The sequence below is a fragment of the Brachionichthys hirsutus genome, chromosome 7 (assembly GCF_040956055.1).
Source record: "Brachionichthys hirsutus isolate HB-005 chromosome 7, CSIRO-AGI_Bhir_v1, whole genome shotgun sequence".
Classification (NCBI taxonomy): domain Eukaryota; kingdom Metazoa; phylum Chordata; class Actinopteri; order Lophiiformes; family Brachionichthyidae; genus Brachionichthys; species Brachionichthys hirsutus.
In genome coordinates this window covers 2362783-2390302 of record NC_090903.1, presented here as the reverse complement: position 1 = coordinate 2390302, position 27520 = coordinate 2362783, and the positions used below count along the sequence as shown (strand labels likewise).

The following is a 27520-nucleotide window of genomic DNA, read 5'->3' as shown; positions in this document are numbered from 1 at the left end:
CCTCTCGGCCCAGCCACAGCCTTGTTCTTCCTCTTGCCCTCGGGTAGAAGGTACCTCCTCTCAGCCCAGCCACAGCCTTGTTCTTCCTGTTGCCCTCGGGTAGAAGGTACCTCCTGTCAGCCCAGCCACAGCCTTGTTCTTCCTCTTGCCCTCGGGTAGAAGGTACCTCCTGTCAGCCCAGCCACAGCCTTGTTCTTCCTCTTGCCCTCGGGTAGAAGGTACCGCAGCCTGAGATCCAGGACTGCGTGGTTCTGGGAGAGCTTCTTCCCAACAACCATCAGACTTTAAAATAATACATCTCTGAAATGAGGCACCCACAATTCCTTCTCTCAGGAATAACCTTTTAGTGCAATTATTTTACCACTTCTCTATGTATTACTTGTTATATTTATATAGCTTCATTTCAGTTGTACTATTTCACTTATTGCTCTGACAGCTGCTAAGATGTTTTTATATTTCTTGTCTTTATTGAAAGCCGATGTATCCTCTGTATCCGTTGGATGGTGTCTGAATGACAATAAAGCAAATCTTCGAAATCCCGAATCCAGAAAACATTAACCAGACGAGGTCTAGAACTCCCGCCTCACTTCTTTATTGTAACCTTGAAATAGACTTTCTTCCTAGACCTAGACCTCTCTCGCTCTCTCTCTCTCTCGCTCCCTTTATTTTCCTTTTTGAGCAGAAATGCAGCTCACCCAGCACTCTCGCTCGCTCTCTCTTTCTCTCTCTCTCATGTCATGAGAAATATGCTGTTCTGCTATGGGATCTTGCTGCAATGAGAAAGTTTCAGAAACACATGAAACAAGTGACATGATCAGTTCGAGAAGTCTCCTCCAGTCATTTCTGTTTCAGCGAGACCCGTCGGAAACTTTCAAAGGAAGACAAACAGTGTTTTCTCATTTGTGATTAAAAGGCTCGCCACGAACCAGAATGTTGCTGCTGCTTCACGGCGAATTCTGGTTTGTCCTTTTAGCGACTGCTAATGTGGTTTGACTCTTCTTTGCTTTCTTCCTGCATTAGTTACCACTAGGTAGTAAATACAAAAATGAGCTGTCACTCTGGACATTTAGCTTTTGACCCTAAAACCTCTAACGCAGCTTATTCTTCTTTAGGTACCAGTGGCAGAGAGATGAAAGGACTGTTGCCCTGTTTGTGGTACAAGACCCAGAGCGGAAGAGACCCTGAGCATCTCCAGCCAACACACACACACACACACACACACACACAGAATCTACGGCACTCTGTACAGGTGTTCTGTAAGTGTAAAAATAGATTCTGTGTCACCCAAAGAAGAAAATAAACTCTTTCAGAATGAATGTTGATCATTATGAATATTAATGATCTCCAGTTTGTAAATGTGAAAACGTTAACTGCACTTTTGGTTATGACCATGGAGTGCTTGTAATTTAAACTTGCCTACATGTGTGGCTCAGGTGGAGGCACGAGGTGGCCTCTGATTGGTGCTTGTGCCTCTGAATCTTGCAATAGTCAGTGTGTGATGAATGAAAGGCTGATTTTTCAGCCGAAAAGGTTTAGATCAATAAATTCATATTTTAATCTTAAAATGTGTGTTTTGATCATATTTTAACACATCAGGTTTTCAATTCAATGTTATTTGTGTCGCGGCAGATCACAACAGAAAGTTACCTCAAGGCACTTTACAGGTGGAGCAGAGAAAAACAGAACCCAACGTGACTCACAAGAGCAAGCACTTTAAATAGAATATAAAACTATAAATGCTAATTCTAGCAATACATTTCATGTCGTCTATGCTGCAGTAGTTTAGAGTTAAAGAGACAAATCTGAAATGATTTCCCCTGTATTATATTTATATATCCTTTCAGTTGTGGAGTGAGTGTCTGCTTTGCCTATCAAATATAGTGGAGCTGGAAGACAAATAAATACAGAGGAACCGTGATGCTGTTTAAAAAACGATTTGTTCGGGAAACCAAAAAATATATTTCCCATAAGAAACTAGAAAACGACAATCAGAGATTGCAGACCCCGCCTCCAAAAGACTATTGGATCTTGTGAGACAGTAAACAGGGCTTCCGGATCAGAGGGGCCAAACCTGCTCTAGCTTGCTGCTCCGGAACGTACTACAAGACTCCTTCTGGACTCTTTTTCCCATCATGCCATTCGTGTCCCTCCCTCTTAAAGTGACAGTTTACAGCACAGGCACAATTCCAGATGTGAAAATAATTCTAGAATCTGGATCCAGATCCGGATCAACGCCATTCTCGGGGAGGACCGAGCCACGGACAGAACCTTGCTTGTGTAAAAATCTCAAGTCGATTGGGTTACTAGTTTTTGAGTTATGCGCTCAGACAGACAGACAAACAGACAAACATACAAACAAACGCACCCAATTGCAATACCCTCGCCTCCCCTTCGGCGAGGGTAATAATGGAAGCTAGATATGTAAACACGGAACCTAACAAATGAAAGCGTAAATTCCCTTCTGTGCATTCCTGTCGTTATTCGTTCGAGAGACATTGGCCGTTGAAGAGAGGAAGAAATCACCAAAATCACCAGTTTACAACACGAACCTGCGAAAACGTGATTTCACCATGATCATCATCGTTCTGATTAACCTTCTTAGAACCGTGAGTCAAACTCTCCGTGTTAGCGGCTTATGCTTATCAGATCGCTCCCGCGCCGCCATTTTCCCTTCCCCTCTCTACGTCCTTCCTGTTTCGTCTTTCCATTACATCGTAATCACCCACCCAAAAGCAGCCACACTGCCCCCAAACAGGTTTGTAGGTCCGTACTCACTAGACCTGCGCCAAACCGTCCGCCTGTCCCCGTGAGAAAACGTTCTTGACGTATATATAAGCCACGGAGGCCAAGGTATGGATTTATTTGGACGTATGCATAAGTTTCTGTATTGAATGAGTTAAGAAAAGTCAAAATCGTCGATACGAGACGCGGACGCCATTTTTATATTTGGCGATCATTTCCTCCTTCAGTTCAACAGGTGTTCTCGCTGCTTTCCTCTGTCCTCTTCCAGTAGTTTTACTGCTGCCTTTCTTTGGATCCATGACTAAGAGCTAAAGAGAATGAAGCAAATATTTTGTACGGTCTTCCTCCTGCGGCAGGTTGACTCGAACTGAGCCCACTCTGATATAGGCTCCGCCTTTGTCGCGTGTCTTCGGCTCGCCTCGGCTCCACGCGTGCGTTTGAACTCTTCTGAGGCATTTGAAACACCATTTCTTGGTTCGACTGCCAAGTTGTTCAAGAACCGAGGTTCCACTGTACATTTGAAACACAATATTTCTTGCTAGAAATCCCATTGTCCTCTCTACTGAGTCTAAAAGTGCGTAACTAGCAGTAGAGGGGAACCCTGCGCTCCTGATAGCACAGAGCAGGCTAATGGCGCTAACTTCTCATCCAGGCAGAGAGCTACGTAGAAAAGACAGAGAGATCGGGTAGGATCAACCTTTTGTCCACATGAAAGAATCCTGTTGGCTTTACAGTGGTCCCTCATTTATCGCGGGGTTACGTTCTAAAAATAGGTGAAATCCGCAAAGTAGTCAGCTTTATTTTTTTTACAATTATTAGATATGTTTTAAGGCTGGAGTGTAGATCTTTTACCACAGACGTTATATTGTACACGTTAAGGCCAAAAAGACTCCACCCCTGCGCCCTCTAACTGGCTCTCTCATTAACGCTTGGAACGTTTCCGGTCCCTTTCTTGAATGCTATTGGACACGTGAGCTGTCAGTCAAAACCCTCAACCCGACGCGTCATTTCCTTCCGTCACGAAGTTTGTGTGAGAGGACAGATGTTTGTTAAGTTAGCGAACGGCGTTAAAACATGAAAGTAGCCCCAAATATCTAAAGACACGTAGCTGTTCTATTTATTCAGTGTGTATCAATAATAAGTTGCGTTAACTGTTAATCTTTACTGTTGAAAGGTCCATTCTCCTGATTTGACGTGGCTGTGCTACAGCAGAACACGATGCGCGTTCAAGCACTGTAAAAAAACATTAAAAATTGCATTAAAAATATCCGCGAAACTGCGAAAGATGAACCGCGTTATAGCGAGGGACGACTGACATCAAGAGAAGAACATGAGACAAGACACTAGTATCTCAGTACAAGTACACATTCTGTCTCACAGCTGCAGTGTACCTGCGATGGAAACTACAGACCACTCTCGTCTTTTTAAGTGGAATAACTTGCACAATCGGTGGCTGCCAAACACCTTTTAGCCCCACTGGACAGTTTATGCTCTTTTGCTCTTTCAAAGCAAATGTCGGTCCTCGTGGAGACACTGCTGCATGCTGTGTGTTTGCTTTGTGTGTCCTCCAATAGAGAAGTTCGACGAATGATTGATCTGTGGGTCAGAGTCCAGAGACGCCAGAAAACAACTCCCTCCGAGCGGGAAGGTCAATGACCTTAACGCTATCAAAGGTCGCTCTGTCCACAAACCGGTGAGGTGGGCTCGGTGTCTGTCTAAACAAGTGTTACCAAAGAAAACGTACTCAACGTACAATAAACAAACAAAAAATATGTAGGAAGAGGTCAGGCCAGTACAATACGTCAAAGATTTCCCTTCCACATAGATTTGGTCAGGGTTCCCGTCACAGTTCAGAAAGCCGAGCCATTTTCTCCAACGTCTTTCTCCTAGTTCTTGTTGAAGCCGTAAGGCAGGGGCGTCAAACTCAAATTCATAGCGGGCCAAAATTAAAAACGGGGACAAAGTCGTGGGCCAGACTCGATATTTATTGAAATATTCACTGCGATTGTGCAGTTTACCCAAAGTTTATCACTTCATCTACACATTTGGAAACCTCTTCAAAGATTTAGTTTCCTGTGGTTGTGCCATCCATCGATTTTAATCCTAAAAGTTCCTCTGTCCCCCACAGACTCGAGTGCACTGTCCCCCACAGACTCGAGTGCACTGTCCCCCCACAGACTCGAGTGCACTGTCCCCCCACAGACTCGAGTCCAGTGTCCCCCACAGACTCGAGTACACTGTCCCCCACAGACTCGAGTGCACTGTCCCCCACAGACTCGAGTCCACTGTCCCCCACAGACTCGAGTACACTGTCCCCCACAGACTCGAGTACACTGTCCCCCAAAGACTCGAGTACACTGTCCCCCCACAGACGCGAGTCCACTGTCCCCCACAGACTCGAGTCCACTGTCCCCCCACAGACTCGAGTCCAGTGTCCCCCACAGACTCGAGTGCACTGTCCCCCACAGACTCGAGTCCACTGTCCCCCCACAGACTCGAGTGCACTGTCCCCCACAGACGCGAGTCCACTGTCCCCCACAGACTCGAGTCCAATGTCCCCCACAGACTTGATCCACTGTCCCCCACAGACTCGAGTCCACTGTCCCCCACAGACTCGAGTCCACTGTCCCCCACAGACTCGAGTCCACTGTGCCCCACAGACTCGATCCACTGTCCCCCACAGACTCGAGTCCACTGTGCCCCACAGACTCGATCCAGTGTCCCCCACAGACTCGAGTGCACTGTCCCCCACAGACTCGAGTGCACTTTCCCCCCACAGACGCGAGTGCACTGTCCCCCCACAGACGCGAGTCCACTGTCCCCCACAGACTCGAGTCCAATGTCCCCCACAGACTTGATCCACTGTCCCCCACAGACTTGATCCACTGTCCCCCACAGACTCGAGTCCACTGTCCCCCACAGACTCGAGTCCACTGTGCCCCACAGACTCGAGTACACTGTCCCCCACAGACTCGAGTGCACTGTCCCCCCACAGACGCGAGTCCACTGTCCCCCACAGACTCGAGTCCAATGTCCCCCACAGACTTGATCCACTGTCCCCCACAGACTTGATCCACTGTCCCCCACAGACTCGAGTCCACTGTCCCCCACAGACTCGATCCACTGTCCCCCACAGACTCGAGTCCACTGTGCCCCACAGACTTGATCCACTGTCCCCCACAGACTCGAGTGCACTGTCCCCCCACAGACGCGAGTCCACTGTCCCCCACAGACTCGAGTCCAATGTCCCCCACAGACTTGATCCACTGTCCCCCACAGACTTGATCCACTGTCCCCCACAGACTTGATCCACTGTCCCCCACAGACTCGAGTCCACTCCACGGATGAAGATGAAACGTTCTGCACTAAAGTGCTTTTTCCACCTTTGCGGTGCTCAAAGTGCTTTAAAATTAAGCCTCACATTCACCCATTCACACACACATTCACCCATTCACGCACACATTCACCCATTCACACACCCATTCATGCACACACTCACCCTCCAGTGGGCGACTGCTGCCAGACCCGCTGGGAGCAGTTTGGGGTTCAGCGTCTTGCTCAAGGACAAGATTGCAGCTGGGCAGTATGAGATGTGTCGCCGCTCTCATCAACAGTAAGGTTCAGGACTGATGAAATCTTTTCCCTTTTCCATCAGCTGTTCGTGTTTTGGTGGCGAGCTCACGTGCACGCTCAGCCACGGTGTTTTGTTCCAGAGTGTCTTCTCATGTTCTGTTCTTTCGTTACAGCTTCGTTGGCTCCGCACAAGACAAACAGGTCTGTCCTTTACATTCGTGAGCAGATAATCTGCCTCCCAGCTGTCCTGAAAGTTCCTGTTTTCCATCTTTCGTTTTGCCATTTTTGGGGAGGGTTGGTTTCAATTTGACCAAGGTGACTGGTAGCATGGTTGCTAATGACTAATGCTAATGTCAACAGAAGAGGACGGGGTGCTTGGCAGTCTCAATTGAAGCACCAATGCACCAGCAAAGCATTCTGGGATTTGTGGTATTAGCGGTGCATGTGCTAAATACCGGCGGGCCAGCTCTACTACACACTTGATATGATCTCGCGGGCCAAATATAAAAACTTTTTGGGCCTGAGTTTGACGTATATGCCGTAAGGTATAGGTCATAAGTTCCATAAGTTTAATGTTTTCAATTGTGGGAGGTTGTCTCTTTCACAAACATTTTGTTATAGCCTTCTTGGCAGAATATTTTTTAATATTTGAAGGTAAAAGTGGCCGTTGAATCGATAAGAGAGATTAGGACACATAATTAGCTGATAAATATTAAAGGTGATTTGATGAGGACACATAATTGGACTATAAAGATATAAGGTGACATGATGAGATGAGTTGAGGTGTTGAGATATTTACTCATCATTATATACATTATAATGCTTTAAAGGGGACATATTATGAAAAACTCACTTTCTACACTATGATGGTGGTTTTGGGTCCTTATCAACCCAAAAACAGCGAATCCTGCGTCATTCTGTAATGAATGAATATATTTATTAGATAGAATGTTAGAGTACAAGTACACTCAATCAGTAGTATGTATTACAGTACAAGTACAGTCAAACAATAGTATGTATTACAGTACAAGTACTGTCAATAGTAAGTATTACAGTACAAGTACAGTCAAACATCCTGTCTAAGAGGAGCATTTCTAAAAGCCCTTGCGGTCTTGTTTCCGTTGAAAATCCTTCGTACATAAATCATCGACATTTAACAATACAAATAAAACTAATATTAAATTACTCGACAGATGCAACATAACAATAAATTAAAAATACATAATATTTACAACATAGGTGGAGAAAAAAAAGGGGGGGGGGGGTTGATCCGGAGAGAGTCGTGATGACTATCTCCGTTTCTGTCCCCCTAAAAGGTGTATTTTTAGGGCCTTTTTGAAGGAGGCCAAAGAGGTGCATGTTTTGAGGGCAGGAGTCAAACAGTTCCACCCTTGGGGGGCAGTATTGTAGAAAGATGATTTACCCATGTTAGTCTTATAGGAGGGGGTAATCAGGTTGTTGTTTGAGCTCCCTCTAGTGTTGTGGCTGTGGGTGTCATAAATCTTTGGAGGTGTTTATTCAGGTATGCAGGGATTGAGGGGACTGAGGGCAGAGCTGCATTGACTATTTTAAATGCCAATCCCATTTTGAGTTGTTTCACCCTGTCTTCTACCCTGAACCATTTTAGGCTAGCAAAATGTCCAGGAGAAGGTGGGTCATGGGCCCCAGATTGAGGAGTAGCCGAATCAGTTTGTTTTGGGAGGTTTGGAACCTGGTTTTCAGGGACACTTTGATGTTGGAATACCAGGAGGTGCTAGCATAGTCAAAAAGGGGCTGAACCTACTGAAACATGTCTGGCAGAAATCCCCCGCCCCATGTGATGTCACAGACGGGGAAGACAGAAATGACGGACGCTGTCCTGCAGCATCTGTTTGAGACAGGAATGAGGGACGCTGTCCATTCACTGCTGAACTAGTATAATCTGATCATTTAAAGATATGGTTCTGCATATTCTCGTGTGTGTTAAAACTGAATGTTCTGTTCCTCGTGCATTCAAGGTCTGTTGATCAGAATCAATGTCTGGTGGAATGTGTTCAAACCAGATAATCAGAAACTGTCCTTTAGATCAGCGGTCCCCAACCTTTTTCCTGCCACGGACCGGTTTTATGCCGTGAATTTTTTTCGCGGACCAGGGGGGGGGGGGGGGGGGTATAATTACATTTAAAAAGAAGAATATAATCTTACCAATAAACTTTATATTATGCACTTGCAATAACACAACATCTACTCACCATAAATTGTTGTCCCAATAATTACTTGTCCTTCATGGTTTTTTGTTTCATAAATTCCACATTCTTGTTTTTTAATCCAGAGTTCTTGTCTTTTAATCCAGATTCTTGTTCTCTATGTCCCAAAGCAGTTTTGAACCCTTCATTGCTCGTTCACGAAGCCAGTCAGCCAGTCAGCTGTTTTACCGAGAAACCCGAGTTTTAAGTCTTAGTCCTGGTTTCTCTTCTTGGAGGTCAACGCCTCCGCTTCTTCCTCCTCTTCTTCCTCCTCAGTTGGACTTTTTTCCTTGGCAAAGAAGCTCTCCAAAGACTTTTGTTTCTTTTTATTAATTTTCGCGAGTTCACGGCTGGGGTTTTTTTCGCAACGTATCAAGACGCGATTGTTACGTTGGAGAAAATCTGGTCGTTTTTCAAAATAAAACACCTTTTAGACGCTAATAATCGATACAACGGAAATTGTGTACGTTAGTTGTTCTTTCTTTGCGGCCCGGTAACAATTGCCTCACGGACCGGTACCGGGCCGCGGCCCGGTGGTTGGGGACCACTGCTTTAGATAGTCAAAACGTATCCGGGTCGTTCTGCATTGTCTCTGGGAGGAAGAACGATGGCAGAGATGAGATTCTTGGTTCTTCATTGTCTGGACAGCCTTTCCGTATCGTCTGTGTCGATTCTCATTTCATCCTGTCTGTTCTATAAGCCTGTCTTATCTGAGGACGGGACCGTTCAGTTCTGCTCGACTCTGACCGGTATTTAATTCGGCGATGGCGATGGAAGGTGATTTGAAGAGGATGAGATGAGATATGATGAGATGAGGACACAAGGAGGACTGCAGAAGGAAGACGAAAGACAAACACAGAGGAATAGTGTCATGGAGATGTGGTCAAATATGAGGAGCCCTGCTGCTCAGAGGCTCAGGGGGAGATCTGGTTTAACTCATTGACCCCCCCGACCACACATTCCTTGGCTCTGACCCCACACAACGCCTCAGGGCGACGCCCCCTCCTCCATTCACTTGGCATTCTCCCTTGACCTTCTCCTCTTCTCCTTTACTCCTCCCTCTCACTGCATGCCTCCTCCCCTCCCAACTCACTGTTAGCACACAGGAGGAAAATTCCTTCACAGCGGTCAAAAGGTCAAAAGTCAACTTAAAATATATATATATACATAGTATGTATTTTTAGTACCTCGGGTCTTGTTCACGAGTGAGGGAAGGATGGATTGGGCGATGGACAGACGGATCGCTGCAGCGTCTGCAGTAATGCTGACATGGCGCTAGCTAAGTGAGGACGCGGCAGGTGGACAACTCCTTAGTGACCTGGATCACCTTCATCGGGACAGGTAAGGGCAGCGTGGGGCCCCCGACAGCATGGGGGGGCCCCCTAGTGGACTGTCTGCACTCCATTTGTATTCACACTGACTCCACCCAACTTCAAATACAGCAGTGACCCATGCCGTCTCCAGAAGTGTGACCTGATGGCAGTGCCATTGTGGGACGTGAGAGAGCCAGGAGGGGGGGGGGGGGGGGGGTATGAGAATGTTGGTGTTCGGTGCTCTGTTCTGTCTTAGCCGGATTTCCCTGAAAGACGCTGGTGAGACGAGGGGACTGGACATTGTGGACCGTCCCTCATCACTGTTCCAGTCTGAAGTCCTTTTTGTTGATTTCTGAGAGGGTGTTTTTCTTTGGGAACACAAACCACGGGGGCGACGGATCCGGCTGCATGACCACCAACGCGACCCGGCTGAACACGGGAAGCGTCGCCGCCAGCCTGGAGCGGCGTGGAGCGAGAGTTGAGACTGTAAACAAGCGACGTGTTTATATGTTTATTCTGTTCAGTGGATGTATATATTTGCTCTTAGTTATTTCATTCAATGCCATACGACTACTACTACTGTACTACTACTACTACTGCTGCAATACTACTATTACTGTACTACTACTACTACTACTAATTCCATAGATTCCAAGGTCCATTCCACACTCACCAGCTGCTTAACCGACATCAAAACTTGGATGAAATACAATTTTCTCAAACTGAACGGCTACAAAACAGACATTATCCTCATTGGTTCCAAAAATATCACAAAATCCACCCAACAGTTTTGCCTCAACATGGAGAACACCCCCCTCACTCCGTCCCCACTCATCCTCCTCGATTCGACACATGTAAGACAAATAACCCGGACTGCATTCTTTCATCTCAAGAACAGAGCTCGCCTCCGTCCATCACTCACCTTCTCCGCCGCCGAAACCCTGATCCATGCCTTCATCACTTCCAGAATGGACTACTGCAGTAGTACTCTCTATGGTACACCATCAAAAACACTACATAAACGGCAATACATCCAAAACTCTGCTGCTTGCCTCCTCACCCACACCCTCTCCCGTGAACACATCACCCAGGTCCTTAAAAACCTTCACTGGCTCCCGGTCCCCCAACAAATACAGTTCAAAGTCCTCCTCATCACTTTCAAAGCGCTCCATAATCTCCCCCCCCCCCCTACCTCACAGATCTGCTCCATCATCACACCCCATCTCGTTCCCTCCGCTCCGCAGACGCCAACCTCCTGTCCCTCCCCTGTAGGACCAAGCTCCTAACCTGGGGTGACAGAGCCTTCTCCATTGCTGCCCCCACACTCTGGAACACGTTACCACAACCGCTACGAGCCTGCCCGGATCTAAATACATTCAAAAAACATCTTAAAACATATCTGTTTGACATTGCTTTTACTGTATAATTGTACTTTTTACATTTTATTGAATTTTAAACCATGTTCACTTTTTATTGTCTGTATTACTTTACTGTTTTTATCTTATGTACTCTGTAAAGCGACTTTGAGTTTCCAAAAAAGCGCTATATAAATAAAATGTATTATTATTATTACTACTACTACTGCAATACTACTACTACTGTACTTTTTTCTTGTCCCCTCGCCACAGCAAATCAACGTTCTCCACTTCACCCTGTCCTTTGCATCGTCCTCCCCGACACCTTCCACTCTCATGTCCTCCCTCACTACGTCCATGTCTCTTCTCCTGGGTCGTCCTCTAGTCCTGTCCTTTGCATCGTCCTCCCCAACACCAGCCACTCTCATGTCCTCCCTCACTACGTCCATGTCTCTTCTCCTGGGTCGTCCTCTAGTCCTGTTCCCTGGCAGTTCCATCCTCAGCATCCTTCTACCGATATAGTCCCTGTCTCTCCTCTGGACATGTCCAAACCATCAAAGTCTGGTCTCTCTGACCTTGTCTCCAAAACATCTAACCTTCACTGTCCCTCTTATTGCCTCATTTCTAATCTTGTCCAACCTGGTCACTCCCAAGGAGAACCTCAGCATCTTCATCTCCTCCACTTCTAGCTCCGCCTCCTGTCTTTAGCTCAGAGCCACTGTCTCTAAGCCGTCCATCATGGCTGTCCTCACCACTGTCTCTAAGCCGTCCATCATGGCTGTCCTCACCACTGTCTGAGCCGTCCATCATGGCTGTCCTCACCACTGTCTCTAAGCCGTCCATCATGGCTGTCCTCACCACTGTCTCTAAGCCGTCCATCATGGCTGTCCTCACCACTGTCTGAGCCGTCCATCATGGCTGTCCTCACCACTGTCTCTGAGCCGTCCATCATGGCTGTCCTCACCACTGTCTCTAAGCCGTCCATCATGGCTGTCCTCACCACTGTCTCTAAGCCGTCCATCATGGCTGTCCTCACCACTGTCTCTAAGCCGTCCATCATGGCTGTCCTCACCACTGTCTCTAAGTCGTCCATCATGGCTGTCCTCACCACTGTCTCTGAGCCGTCCATCATGCTGTCCTCACCACTGTCTCTGAGCCGTCCATCATGGCTGTCCTCACCACTGTCTCTAAGCCGTCCATCATGGCTGTCCTCACCACTGTCTCTAAGCCGTCCATCATGGCTGTCCTCACCACTGTCTCTGAGCCGTCCATCATGGCTGTCCTCACCACTGTCTCTAAGCCGTCCATCATGGCTGTCCTCACCACTGTCTCTAAGCCGTCCATCATGCTGTCCTCACCACTGTCTCTAAGCCGTCCATCATGCTGTCCTCACCACTGTCTTGTAGACCTGTCCCTTCGTCCTATCACAGAGCACACCTGATACTTTCCTCCCCCGTTCCAGCCTGCCTGCACACGATTCTTCACCTCCTTTCCACGTTCTCTCCATCACTCTGCACTGTTGACCCGAGGTACCTGAAGTCCTCTCCCTTCTTTACGTCTATTCCTTGTAGCTTCACTGTCCCCCCTGGGACCTTCTCATTTATACAATATGTGAAATGGAAACTTTGAAGAGTACGGGAAACACGACGTCAACGTTCTCGTTTGTGCTTCTTTACACATTTAACTTTTTAAGACCGGCTCTGATCTTCCTCTGAGGTTTTACGTCATTAATTCCAGTCATTGTCCACTTAAAAAGGACAGTCAACAGAAACAGCAAGACGTTGTTTGAACAATCATTTCCGTGACTCGGGTCGGGTTTCTCGTTTGATATCTGTCAACATCACGTTTTTACCTGATAGTCATGCAATGATTACTCATCAATTTAGTTTCACTCTGAGAGCTAAAAAGATCTCCAATATGTCTGAAGTCTATAAAGAACTCAGGCCTTTAATTTAAAAACAAATTCCACAGGTCCTGACATTCCAGAGCTTTGTTTGTGAGCTATCAGCTGATTTGACTGCTTGAATCTTTCTTTTGACACTAATGATTTCCTCTGATGTAGAAATCTGACTTTGTCCTTCCCTGACGGTCTGAAACAACATCAATCCGTCTCCAAACGGTCCGGTGTGAATGAAAAGAGCTTTTATCTACTGATAATATTTTACTGTTCACGCAGGTTTCAGAAAACACTAGTATTGCTGCAGAAGCCTTGAAGGAGTAATGCAGTTGTGACTGATTTAAGGTCCCATATTATGAAAAAGTCACTTTTACCATGTTTCTCCACTATTCTGGTGATTTTGGGTCCTGATCAACCCAAAAACAGCAAAACAAACCATCCAGTCAGTCCTTCGTAGGTTTCTTCCACCTGCTGAAACGAGTCTGGAAGAAATCGCGGCCCTCGTGACGTCAGGCGGGGCAAACGTGCACAAGATGTGCGTGCACATGCGTACATGCGTCTGCGTTCTGCGGGTCCACGCTCTACAGCAGGGGTCAGGAACCTATGGCTCGGGAGCCGGATGTGGATCTTTTGATGGCTGCATCTGGCTCGCCGACAAATCTTTAATTCTAAAAGAAATTGTTTTATTAGACTCCTTTGCGAATGCACGAACCGGCGACTAGAAAGCCGGTTCGCTACGAGGCAGCGATCAGAGGAAGTCCGACTTATATACGACGTTCTGCTCACTGGGAAAGGGACAAACGCTGATTGATAGGGGGTCGATCTGCGTTCAAAAACAGTCAAACCAGTACTCTCAGTGGGAAAATGGCAAACATACATCTATCGATCGATCTATCTATCTATCTATAAATGTATTATTGTGTGCTGAAACGTCCCTCACGGTTTACCATAGTAGCGCTGCTGCACGCGTGTTCGCTATGAACGTACTTGCTTCTGGGTTTATAGCGTTTCTGGCAGAGCGGTTTGAGACAGAAAAGAGGGACGCTGTCCTGCAGCATCTGTTTGAGACAGAAATGAGGGACGCTGTCCTGCAGCATCTGTTTGAGACAGAAATGAGGGACGCTGTCCTGCAGCATCTGTTTGAGACAGAAACGAGGGACGCTGTCCTGCAGCATCTGTTTGAGACAGAAATGAGGGACGCTGTCCTGCAGCATCTGTTTGAGACAGAAAAGAGGGACGCTGTCCTGCAGCATCTGTTTGAGACAGAAAAGAGGGACGCTGTCCTGCAGCGTCTGTTTGAGACAGAAATGAGGGACGCTGTCCTGCAGCATCTGTTTGAGACAGGAATGAGGGACGCTGTCCTGCAGCATCTGTTTGAGACAGAAACGAGGGACGCTGTCCTGCAGCACCTGTTTGAGACAGGAATGAGGGACGCTGTCCTGCAGCATCTGTTTGAGACAGGAATGAGGGACGCTGTCCTGCAGCATCTGTTTGAGACAGAAATGAGGGACGCTGTCCTGCAGCATCCGTTTGTTATTTTGACCAAAGACTGGCTCAGATATTTCATATAAGTGTTTGGGAACTGCGTTAACTTGTTGAAAAGGGTATAATATGGGACCTTTAAACAAGCGACAATATACAGCTCTATTTATTATTATTATTTCTATTTATTGACTCATCAACACCATGGATCGTGAATTAGGACTTAGATTACTGTCAGAACAAACTGCTGGATGATTTCAGTTTTCTGATCATGTAGATTTCCCTTTTACAAGCAGGAGGTTTTACCATCATATATCCGGCGACCGGCGTACTCCAGGGGTCTGTCTCGAGACCCCTGTTATTCATCATATCCATTAACAATTTTGATCAAAGTGTTTTATGCGGATGACAATGTGATTTTAATGAACTAGCTGACCTTTAGTACTGCACCACATTTGTTGACAAGGTGCATTTAATAGGAGATATTTACTTTATTCCTCTCAAACTGGGACATTAGGATGCTACAGGCACATCATCGCTCTAACACGTCAAAGCTATTCATCCTTCATGGAAACTTTCTTCGTTGACAGTTTTGTGCTCATTTGGTTTTAATTGCACAAATTATTATTTCCAGGACAGTCTCTGGAACCTTCCTCACACTCCTCCCCCCCAAAGGGTGAGATCAGCAAGTATTTATTGAGAGGAACTGACGGACTGTCACATTCTACTGCAGTGAAACCTTGATTCAGGCAGGACGGCTTTCTTCCCTGGTCACTTTGACGAGCGTTCATAAATACAGGTCAGTACTTGGTGGAGAGTGTTCTAAACACTCAGCTTCACTGGTGACCGTTTCCTTTAGTCGTCTCTTGTGTTGTTTAGATGCATCAGTTTCAAGGATTCCTTTTTTTAGTGTTTTGTGAACATAACCACGTTCCTCACGGACATAATCCCAGGTTCATTCTGACCATGAGGCTGGCAGGTCTCAAATGTGTTTACGATCTAACATTGTTCCTTTGTGTCTCTACATCCTCCACAGTCAAGATGAAGCAGATGCTCCTGTTGTTGCTGCTGTGCTCCTTCATCTTTGTGCAAATTCATGCTGATGCAGGTCAGCCGTGATGATAGATGATAGATAGATAGATAGATAGATAGATAGATGATGAATGACTAACATGTTTTCTGGCTGTCAGGTGAACTGAACAAGGAGGAAGACAGTGATGAAGTCTATACTGCAGCAGAAAAAGAGGAGATTGCAGGCAAGTCTTCCTCTTCTGTGCTCAATTGTCAAAAGTGTTTTTTTTATTGATAATTAAAGAAGAACATTTTCTTACTGCCACCCAATGTACCCAAACCAAGGGGCTTCTTTGGTGCATTTAGACTAGAGTGACTCCCTCTTGTCAGCTAAACATCCCAAAGTCAGGTGCATCACAAGTGTGTATCAAGAAGAGTGTTTGTGCTTTGTGAACCTGGCTGTGTGTCGTATCTCACCGTCTCTATAGTGCACCTTTTAAACAGCAGTGAAAAGTCCTTCACTGACTGAAACTGAAACTACTTGGTTTAAGTTGTAGTTCTTCAAGGAGATGATTGATAGGTGATTGCTATCGGGAAGTTAGTGTTGTAGCATTTAAAAATGTAGATGTTACCTATGACACTTCACTTAATACTCATGGGTGCGTTGACATGGACACATTTAACCCGGTTAAAATCCTGTCCGGAATAAAAATGCTTCATGGACACACCTTAACCGGAATAGTCTAACCCGATCCAGGTGGTTTATACCGATTTGTGACCCGGTCAGGGCGCATGAAAACACTTATTCCGATGTATCGGTACAAGTCGTCCTTACTGCGCATGTCTGTGACGTCAGCTAACAGCGCTACTGCTATTGCCGGAAGCTAGCTGAAGCAGAGCGAGCGAAAAGCACGGCGGGCGGAAGACAGAACTAAGACAGAACTGGTCAATATCTGAGACAAACATGTTTCCGGAGACCCTAAAGGAGGAAACTAAAAGCGCAAACGGGGAAAACGAGCGAAATAACGCTGACGTTTCACGCAGAAAAGCGCGGAGCGATGATTTGTTTACAGCGGAAGTTGCTACGCTACGCTTCTTCTTCTACCATTTCCGGTGCTTTTGGTCAAACTGCGCATGTCAGAATATTCTGTTCCGATCAAAAGTGTGATGCATGAACACGCAAATCCTAATCGGATCTGATTTTTAGGGTACGTGAACACGGCGCATCGGATCACAATTTTACTCTGAACGCTGATCGGATTAAAGAAATGTTGTCCATATTTACATTGTTGTTCAAGTTACAAGCATGAGATATCAATAGAAACAACAGCAATGTGACTGTCTTACATTATATTCAGAAAAACAAGACAAGGAAAGAGTCTTTCTCCAGCCATACAATGAAAAGGACAGGTTTGAGTGTAGCTCAACTCTCCGGAGAAGTCCCACCTTCTTTCATTCTTTCAGACATTCGGTTTCATTTCCTTCTTGTGTCTCTGACATTTTGTTTTTCTGTATTTACAGGAGCAAATCTTCTGCTCAGAAAACGTACTGGCTGACCTCTGTCCAGAGATGTTCTACTACAGATGCTGCTTTTGAAAACTTCAGTCTGTCAAAGATTTACTGTTGTTTTTTTTCCTACATCTTTAAGGGCTCAAAATAAAAAAAGTTCAATCAGCAACAAATAATTTGGAAGTTCACAAACACATTCTGTAAGATTAAATGAAAATTGAAAAGTCATTTCATTTCATTTTCTAACCGCTTATTCCGCTATCGGGTCGCGGGCCAAGCTGGAGCCAATCCCAGCAGTCAACGGGCAAGAGGCGGGGGACACCCTGGACAAGCCGCCAGTTCATCGCAGGGCAACACAGAGACAGACAACCAGCCACACACTCACACCTACGGGCAATTTAGTGTCACCAATCAGCCTAGGCTGCATGTCTCTGGAGGCGGGAGAACCCGGAGAGAACCCACGCAGACACGGGGAGAACCTGCAAACTCCTCACAGAATGGCCACAAGCCGGGGACGAACCCGCGACCATCTCGCTGTGAGGCAACAGTGCTCGCCACTGCGCCACCGAGCCGCCCCTTGAAAAGTCATGTACAGCTGAAATAAAGTCCAATCCTGAGCCAATCTGTTGGGTTTTTCTTGACAGGAAGAAGGTGTGTGTTAACATTAATAGTTGTAGCCTTAGAGCAGGGGTCAGCAACCGAAGACGCGCGTGTCATGCATGGCACACGCGGCTACTCCTCAATCTGGGGCCCATGACCCACCTTCTTCCTGGACATTTTGCTAGCCTAAAATGGCTCAGGGTAGAAGACAGGGTTAAACAACTCAAAATGGGATTGGCATTTAAAATAGTCAATGCAGCTCTGCCCTCAGTCCCCTCAATCCCTGCATACCTGAATAAACACCTCCACAGATTTAGTGACACCCACAGCCACAACACTAGAGGGAGCTCAAACAACAGCCTGATTACCCCCTCCTACAGGACTAACATGGGTAAATCATCTTTTTACAATACTGCCACCCAAGGGTGGAACTGTTTGACTCCTGCCCTCAAAACATGCACCTCTTTGGCCTCCTTCAAAACGGCCCTAAATATACACCTTTCAGGGGGGCAGAAACGGAGATAGTCATCACGACTCTCTCCGGATCAACCCCCCCCCCCCCTTTTTTTGTCCACCTACGTTGTCTTTGTAATTTATTGTAATTTATTGTCATTTTGCATCTGTGGTGTAATTTATTTTATTTTATTGTTATTTTACATCAATTGAGTAATTTAATATTGGTTTTGGTTTTTACTTGTATTGTTAAATTTGTATTGTTAAATGTTGATGATTTATGTACGAAGGACTTTCAACGGAAACAAGACCGCAAGAAATGCTCCTCTTAGACAGGATGTTTGACTGTACTTGTACTGTAATACATGCTACTGTGTGACTGTACTTGTACCCAATCATTCTATCTAATAAATATATTCATCATTCATCATCACACACAAAACAGAACAGGCTGAATAAATATAACAGCTACGTGTCTCTCGCCCATTGACTGCTGGGATCGGCTCCAGCTTGGCCCGCGACCCGATAACGGATTAAGCGGTTGGGACAATGAATGAGCTACGTGTCTTTAGATATTTGGGGCATGTTTTAACGCTGTTCTCTAACTTGCTAAACATCTGGACTCTCACTGAAACTTTGTGACTGAAGAAAAAAACGCACCGGTTGAGGGCTCACGTGTCCAATAGCATTCAAGAAAGGGACCAGAAACATTCCAAGCAATAATGAGAGAGCCAATTAGAGGGCGCAGGGGTGGAGCCCTTTTGGCTTTAAAGTGTAAGGTGAGGGGGTTTACATCCTTAAAACATGTATAATAATTGTCACAATAAAGCTGACTACTTCGCGGATTTCGCCTATTGTGGGTTATTTTTAGAACGTAACCCCCGCGATAAACGAGGGACTACTGTCCAGAAGCAGTAAAGTTAGAGATTAAAAATTGCCCCGCAGCAGCACAGAGGGAGACTACGTATGCTACTACGTACTACCACAAACGTGGTCAAATTCCATTTGGACTGGGTGGCTTATTTACTGAAAAAAGTGGCTTCTATGAAAAAAATAAAAAAAAATACCTTTTTTTCAGCATTTTTAACAATCAAAAATTTGAAATAAATTCTTGAGATAGCATTTATTGAATAAATAAAAAATTCGTATAAAACTCATGGGCCAGCCTGCTTGCACACGATTCTTCACTTCCTGTCCACATTCTCTGTCACTCTACAATTATTATTATTTTTATTTAATAATGATGACAATGTAAATGTTAATAACAGTGTCCTGTGGCCTATGAGAAATTATGAATAATTCGCCAAAAGCTTGCATAAGTTCTCTCCAGTGGGGTGAAGTTCATCTCTCTATTTAGTTATAATAATGGTTGCCATGGTGAATCGATGTCGGCTTTTTATCGTGGTGGTTTTGCTGAGCACGCACAAAGTGAACAGTTGATTGAACTCTTAACCGAATACTACTCAGAAGTTTTCCATCTCGGAGTGAGTAAACTCGGATCTCCGATTAATCCAAACGTAACGGTGATGACGTCATCATTCCACGGCAACCGTCATATAGCTCAGTGACGGCTACTCTGCGCGGGCTCCAGTGGCGCAATCGGTTAGCGCGCGGTACTTATAAGACAGTACAATGTAGAGCAATGCCGAGGTTGTGAGTTCGAGCCTCACCTGGAGCAGATTTTTAATTCATTATTCTTTAAAGCTTCTTTTTCCGTTTCCAACATAAAAACCACAACATCACGTCACAAATTTGTCAACGCGATCGAACTGGCCCGTTGCCGACAGCAATAATACACCTACACTAAATACTCTGTAACTTTAACAAATGATCCTGCATGGACTGATATCCATTCACAGTTAAATACACATGATTTCTAACAATCATTTTAAACTGCTACAAGTCATGTATGCAAGTCATAATATACATATTTTCATATACAGTATAACAAATTCAAAGTAACACCCCTATTTTATTTACTTTTTGCTTCGAAAAGTTACTAAGAGGCTAATTTTAACAATTCGACTAATTAATTGCTTAAATCACCTTAAACAAAACAGAACTATGTCAACTTCATAATATGTTGAGAACACGTATGAAAGAACGTGTGAATATCCAACCACTAGATGTCGCTGTTGTCCACTGTTTGAACGAGCAGTTGTTTTTGTGGCACCCTGTACCGTTGGCATCGCACACATGTAAGGGTCAAAGTGCATCCAGGTATGTTAATGTTCACAGATGGACACATTGAAAGGAGACATCCTTATCTGAGTAACATTTGTAAATATGGAATGTAAAATGCAGCGCATTGTACGTGCTGCGGAGAAGGTGATCGGCTGCAAGCTGCCATCGCTCCAGGACCTGTATGTCTCCAGGACTCGGAGTGCAGGTCGGATCACAGCCGACCCTTCCCACCCTGGACATGGTCTCTTTGACCCTCTCCCCTCAGGCAGGAGGCTACGGTCCATCCGGACCAGAACCTCCCGCCACAAGAACAGCTTCTTCCCCTCGGCTGTAAGACTCATGAACAATAATTAATGTCTCTGAACATTCATAACCGATAACTTGCACTGTTCTATTTGCACTGCGTGATTACACTAGTTTTGTGTATTTAGTCATTACTGTTACATGTAGCACGACTTCACCGAGAAACATTCCTAGTCTGTGAACCCTCACTGACAATAAACCACTTCTGATTCTGATTCTGATTCTGATTCTGATTCTGATTCTGATTCTGATCCTGATCCTGATTCTGATTCTGATTCTGATGTGTTTAAGTTCAAAGTAAAAATCATATGAATTTAATGGAACACAACTTCTTTCAGCCATTTAAATCCAGAGGTCCTGACCTCCAGATTTACAGCACGACAGAGAAGAGCAGCTGTAGTTAGGTCTACGTTCAACATGCACACGTGTCGATTAATGCTAATACATGTTAGCGCTGTTCGTAGGGAAAGATGATGTTAAAGTTATGCTCATTGCAATGACGGGGATCCGAAGATCCCCGTACGGTAAGCTTTGCGGAACCCCTTCGGGGGCCATAGGTGAGACTGGCTTCAAGCCTAAGTTACAACAATAACAATTACAATAGGCATGCACTTTACTGTTACGTGCATGCACTGTGTGTGTGTGTGTGTGAAGAACATTTACATTATTAGCTCTGTTTCACCCATGAATTCGGACAAACTGACTAAAAACCTCTCACTGGTTAACCCCCCCCCCCCCCCCCCCACACACACACACACTATTGGAGGGAGGGGGTCTTTCAAAGAAAAAATTAAATCTATCAAAACGACACCGGCTCGTAAAGTAAGCTGAGTCCAGCTGTTTCCTACAGTTTCAGTTTTTAACCCTTTATTGGCCCGTCAGGATTTTGAGACTTCTACTTCAGAAGTTTTCTTTTTTTCCGGATTTTGCAAAAATTACATAAATCAGAACACTTATATTAAAATGTATGGGTTTTTTTGTTTTGTTTTTTTGGACAAATTTGTCAGAAGGTTCCATTAAAACCGTATTTTACAAAATATTAGGGTGTTCTGACAATTAATTCATGTTGCAGACTTTAAGGGTCCCACAGTAAAGTGACAAATGGCGTCAGAGTTACTGTTGTTGAACAGAAATGTTCAGATCCCTCTGCTCACTTTCGTTCTTACTTACTCAACAGAAAAGGGAAATAGAGAAATGCCTGTGTGGTTGGATACCTTTCCTCTTACTGGGCAGCAGCACAGGAGGGCAACTCGTCACCACTAGGGGGCAGTCGAATACCGAACACGAGGAGACAACATTCCTGTCAGACAGGTCACACACAAACACACTACTTTTTGAACCAACAGCTACAGTCCAGCTGTGAGAAAAACATCCTGCTGGTCTCTACCGACGATCCCAGATTCATCTCCCACTCTTCAAACCACACTTTACGTTTACTCTGGTGCCTCCGTGGTGCTCGTAGGGCGGGGCTCGAGTATTGTGAGTGGTTGGTTTCACCCTGTCGCTGGCCTTCTACATTTTCTCCTCTTTATTCTCTCCTCTCCAGAGTTGCATAAAAAGCACGTGAGACAGCCGGCCACAGATTCCATTCCATCGGCACACACTGGCTTTGGTGAACCACACTGCTGCGGGGTGAACGGCTCCCCTGCTGCTCTCTAGGTTGGTGGGACCCGGCGGTGTTTGCTGGGAAGCCGGGCCTCCTTGATGTGGCTCCAGAGGAATGAGGGCTGGGGTCACAGAAGCAGCTCCGTGGAGCGGGAGCAGGAGTAACACCAGACCCCTCCAGTGTGTGTTTACCTCTGAGGAGCTGTGTGCGACTGCACATCCCATGACTACCTGTAGATGATGCGTACGTGTTTGCTGTGATAGAGAAGACTTTAAAAGATGGACTGCACATTTAATGAGAGGAGTTAAAGAAGACATTTATGTTAAACTGTAGAAACCATCTCTGAACAGAGGAGGATTAAAGGTCCCATATTCTACCCTTTTTCCACAAGTTAACGCATTTCTCAGACACTTATATGAAATATCTGAGCCAGTCTTTGGTCAAAATAACAAACAGTGTGTGTGTGTGGGGGGGGGGGGGTAGAGACACCCTTTCCCTCTCTCCTGCATGAGTCGAAGAAGAAGAGCAGAGTGGATAAAGTTACTTTTTTGTGGTAATGTTCCGGCAAAAATTGGCAAAAATGTTTTTGTGTGTGCTGAGACGTCCCTCGCGGTTACCATGGTAGCGCGCGTGCTCGCTAGTTTAGAGCGTTTCCGGCAGAGCGGTTTGGGACGGAAATGAGGGACGCTGTCCTGTGTCTTTCAGGTGCAGGTGGACTGCTGAGTCCTGTCCTGAGGACTTGGCTCTCCTGTGTTGAGCCATACGCTTGCTGAGCGGTTGTTGTTTTGTACATTACCCCCTCATCAAAGAGTGGCACGAAATGAACTCTACCAGGCCATCAATGAATTACAAACAGTGCATCCAGATGGCCTCCTCATTAAGCTGGTGATGTCAAGCACCTAAACCGAAAGGCCTCACTACCCAAATCAAATCCCACCCAGAGGAGGCAACACATTGGAGCAAGGGGGCATGCAAGGCAACCCCCTCGGCCTCTCAGATCACATTTCATGATGAGACTTGCATACAGACCTAGAGTGAGAACCTTTGGGCCCACACAAAGGTAAGTACCGGGTGTGGCCTGAGGGGGGGGGGGGGCACCTTTTCTCTCAAGGACTGCTTTAAAACAACAGATTGGGAGATTTTCAAGCAAGCAGCTTCCCATGGCGACCACAAAGACATGGAGGAGTTCACAGAGACTGTCACATTGCAAAATATACAGATAATACTACTACTACTACTACTGCTGTACTTTCTGCTTGTCCAGTCTGGGGTCGCCAAAGCAAATCAGCGTTCTCCACTTCTCCCTGTCCTTTGCATCGTCCTCCCCAACACCAGCCACTCTCATGTCCTCCCTCGCTACGTTCATCTCCTCTGGAACTTGTCCAAACCATCAAAGTCTGGTCTCTCTGACCTCGTCTCCAAAACGTCTAACCTTCACTGTCCCTCTTATTGTCTCATTTCTAATCCTGTCCAACCTGGTCACTCCCAAGGAGAACCTCAGCATCTTCATCTCCTCCACTTCTAGCTCCGCCTCCTGTCTTTTCCTCTCTCCTATCACATAGCACACCTGATACTTTTCTTCACCCGTTCCAACTTGCCTGAGTTGAGATGAGCAGCCTGCGTTCTGGGAGCTGTACGGTTGTTGTCACTTACTCACGCCTCCTGCCGCTGTTTTAAAGGGCTTGTCCTGGCATAAAATCTGCAGTTTCCAGAATCTTGCGTCCTGTGTCTCTCTCTGGACATGGCGATCATTTGACACACGCTACATAAAACTGGTGCCATGACCCGGATCCCTTGATTAGCCGCCGCTGGTCGCCGAGGTTCTGCTGTGCTCCTGACGCCCGGAGTCCATTTCGGTCTTCAAGTGGATCCTGTTAGCTTCTGTATTTGTCGCCATTTTGAGAGGTTTTAAGCATATGAGTGAATCATACAGCTCCTATATTACAGTAACAGCGAAAAGAACTTGCCAATTGTGAATTTTATTTCAAGTCAGCCATTATTTTGTGGTACTTTTCAGTTCATTTACCGTTCGAAATAAGGCGCATAAACCTGATGGTAGAGGGAGAAGTTTATTTACATTTGGAAATGAACCTCCAGGGCCTACTCTGAATTGCCCCTTGGGATAAATAAAGTTGTCTGAATCTGAATCTGAATCTGAATCCTCCTAAAATGCTGTTTGAGTCACATGGTGTTACCCATTGACATGTACTGCGGAGTTCAACACCCACACATCTGAATGAAAACACCACACACCAGTTACGTAAACTTATTGGTGAAATGGGGAGTCAGGTAGGCAAGTCCATAGCTGGTCGTCTTAGCCAGCCAACAGCCCCATAGCTCACAGCCCCATCTTGCTAATCCATCTAGAGCACAGACATTTAGCACAACTACCAAAGTTAGTCCGACAGTAAGACCGGACATTAAAGACGCACCCATATACCGTGGCAATGACAGACAAGTAAATTCCCTACAACACTGTAGAAGTGTACGTGAATAAAAAAGATCTCCCTCCCAGCGAAACAAGTAGACGAAGTCTTAAAGGGAACCCCGACTACAATGGCAGGTTAGCTTTATATCATTTATTTTGCTGTCAGAAACATGAGATTAAAATTTCAAAAATAATTTCCATTTGTTAGGATTTTGTATAAACTTATTTTGCATTGTGACGTCACAACGTGGAGAGAGTGCTGCCAGACATGTTTCAATACTTGATTGCAGAACTATGCAAAGTACGCAGGATTGACTAGATGGTTCAATTTAGCAGTTTTTGGGTTGGTAGAAACATGGGAAATGTATTGTTTTAATATGTCCCCTTTAATCAATTACAGTAATTGATGAATTTAAACTTCATGAAAATCAGTACTGCCATATACAAATTTATAATCTACTAAAAACGCTTTTGAAAGACCACTCCCCTCCTCCAAAGGACGAAATGTCGACATTAAGTCTGTCACGTTTGGGAAAAGGGCATGAAGTGTCATTTTAGTATGTGTTACTATTGGAGAATATTAGCTCCACTACTGCGCTTAAAAAACATTGGAAAAGGATAAATCCCAGTGGGATGATATTTTATGTAGCCTTAAATATATGTCAAGAAATATCAGTACTAGACTGACTCAATTCAAAATTGTTAATAGAATATATTGGACACCGTCTAAAATCATCACCCAATAGATGACCTTTCATTGCATGTCTAATATTAATTAGACCCCAGGAAGACTAGCTGATGCCACAGTATCAACTAATGGGGATCCTTTTAAAATGAATAAATACATGTATGTACTGCATTTCTGTTTACCTTTTGTATGTGCTGACTCCCTTCTTCCCCCCTTTCTCTGTACAGAAAAAGAAAAGAAAAAATTATAATCACAAAAAAGTGACATACAGAGAGACAGCAATACGGTCTCAGAGCATAGCATGTCTCCACAGATAGCCGAGTCATCTATCTTGTGCTTTCCACACACCCACACACACACAGTGGTGATCCCTTTGGCATCACCATGGAGACATTAGTGTGAAGGCTCCATGGGGCTTTGTAGTACATTGTCCTTAAACCACTGAGACTGGGTCTCTGGATGAAAGCAAGGCACTGGGCCAAGGAAACACACAATCGTGTGCACGTGTTTGTGTGCGTGTGTGTGTGTGTGTGTGCGTTTCGCCTGCCTACATGCCCTTTTGAATTTTGATGAAGTTAATCCTGGGTGGGACAAGCAGGTCTAGCTGTGCATAAATAATCACTTTGAGAGAAGTTCAAACAGCATCAGTATGCATGAGGCTTCATCTCCCGACACCAGCGACCAGGACAACAGACCCGCTGTCCTCACAAGCCACTCGTCTGTAGGTACAGAATCACTGACACTAAGAACTCGGGTATGTACGGGATGAAAGAAGCAGCAGTGATCCAGATTGTTGACGTGAATAAGACCACAACAAACTTTTTTAAAAGCTCATTAACAACTTGTTGCCTACAGAATCCATCCATCCATCAACTGTCAGATGAGATGACTCATCGGTCGCACCTGCAGCCGCCTTAACTGCATTGTGGGTCACAGGTGTAGTTGGAGCCTATCCCAGCTGGCCACGGACGAGAGGCGGGGTACACCCCTGACGTGTCACCAACTCATCGTGGGTGCAAGAAAAACCAAAGTGAAAAAAGGAACAAACACTGGAAAAAAGAAAAGTATGTGGAAAAAGACAAAGAATGAAAAGAAAGATGGGCGAAGGGACTAAAGGAAGACAAGATGGAGGTAAGGGAAGATTTGGGCTTCAGTCTATGGGCCACTCGTGAGCTGAGGTGAGTAGGATGGGTGTAGGCCTGTAGGGTGCCAGGAGGGGGGTGGGCGGTTGTGGGGGGGCGTGGTGTTGGGTGCTGGTGGGGGGCCGGGCCGGCCCGCTGTGCCCCGTGTCGCTGCGCTGGCCTTGGTTTTGTCGGCTGTGTCTGAAACTGTCGTTCCCGGGCCCTGGGCTGGTTCTTCTGCGTGTGGCTCTGGGGGGGCCCCGGGGGTTGCTCCCTGGCCCTGGGCTGGTTCTTCTGCGTGTGGCTCTGGGGGGGCCCCGGGGGTTGCTCCCTGGCCCTGGGCTGGTTCTTCTGCGTGTGGCTCTGGGGGGGCCCCGGGGGTCGCTCCCTGGCCCTGGGTTGGTTCTTCTGCGTGTGGCTCTGGGGGGGCTCCAGGGGTCGCTCCCTGGCCCTGGGCCGTTTCTTCTGCGTGTGGCTCTGGGGGGGCCCCAGGGGTCGTTCTCGGGTTGCTGTGGCTGCTTGGGGTGATCTGGGGGCTCATGTTGCCGTTGATGGGTCCAGGATGGCTGCCCCGTTCTTAGGTGGAAGTTTCACGCATGCCAGATCCACCACTCCAGCACCAATCAAAACCCGATTAGAGAGTTAACTCCGCCCACAGATCTCTGAGTCAGTGGAGGTTGCTGGTTCAGTGTTTGTGGCTCTCACTATGCTCTCCCTCTTCTGATGATGAATATATGATGAATATATTTATTAGATAGAATGTTAGAGTACAAGTACAGTCACACAGTAGCATGTATTACAGTACAGATCTCCTGAGAACTTGGTGATCCAGACTTTCCTCTAGAGGCTGATGTGAATCTGGTGTATTGGGACAACTATTGGTGATGATTGGATGGAAGGGGTAGAATTAAGGAGCACAAATAAATCCATTGCACTCTCTTCTCAGAACACTGTGTATTTGTCACTTTGTGTTTGTCCATGTTGTGTGTTCACTGCGGTGTGCACAGCCCTCTACGGCGGTAAGCAGGTA

At 45.9% G+C, this 27520-nt stretch overlaps 1 protein-coding gene, 1 long non-coding RNA gene and 1 other non-coding gene across 3 annotated transcripts in view; all 3 read left to right on the top strand.

Moving 5' to 3' along the window:
• The window catches only part of haao (3-hydroxyanthranilate 3,4-dioxygenase), a 31843-nt gene extending 30308 nt beyond the window's left edge, over positions 1 to 1535 (top strand). Inside the window, exon 12 of the mRNA XM_068741327.1 lies at positions 1113 to 1535. Coding sequence (XP_068597428.1) covers positions 1113 to 1185 — 73 coding nt within the window. The 3' untranslated portion in view covers positions 1186 to 1535. The remainder of the gene's footprint in view (positions 1 to 1112) is intronic.
• Positions 1536 to 9724: 8189 nt separating this feature from the next.
• Positions 9725 to 17724, top strand: LOC137895958 (uncharacterized). The gene is made up of 5 exons (XR_011105566.1): positions 9725 to 9881; positions 15222 to 15386; positions 15624 to 15695; positions 15778 to 15843; positions 17120 to 17724. It is a non-coding gene; the product is annotated as an uncharacterized lncRNA (long non-coding RNA).
• Positions 17725 to 19744: 2020 nt separating this feature from the next.
• On the top strand, positions 19745 to 19838 carry trnai-uau (transfer RNA isoleucine (anticodon UAU)). The gene is made up of 2 exons: positions 19745 to 19782; positions 19803 to 19838. It is a non-coding gene; the product is annotated as a tRNA-Ile (tRNA).
• The last annotated feature ends 7682 nt before the right edge of the window (positions 19839 to 27520 follow it).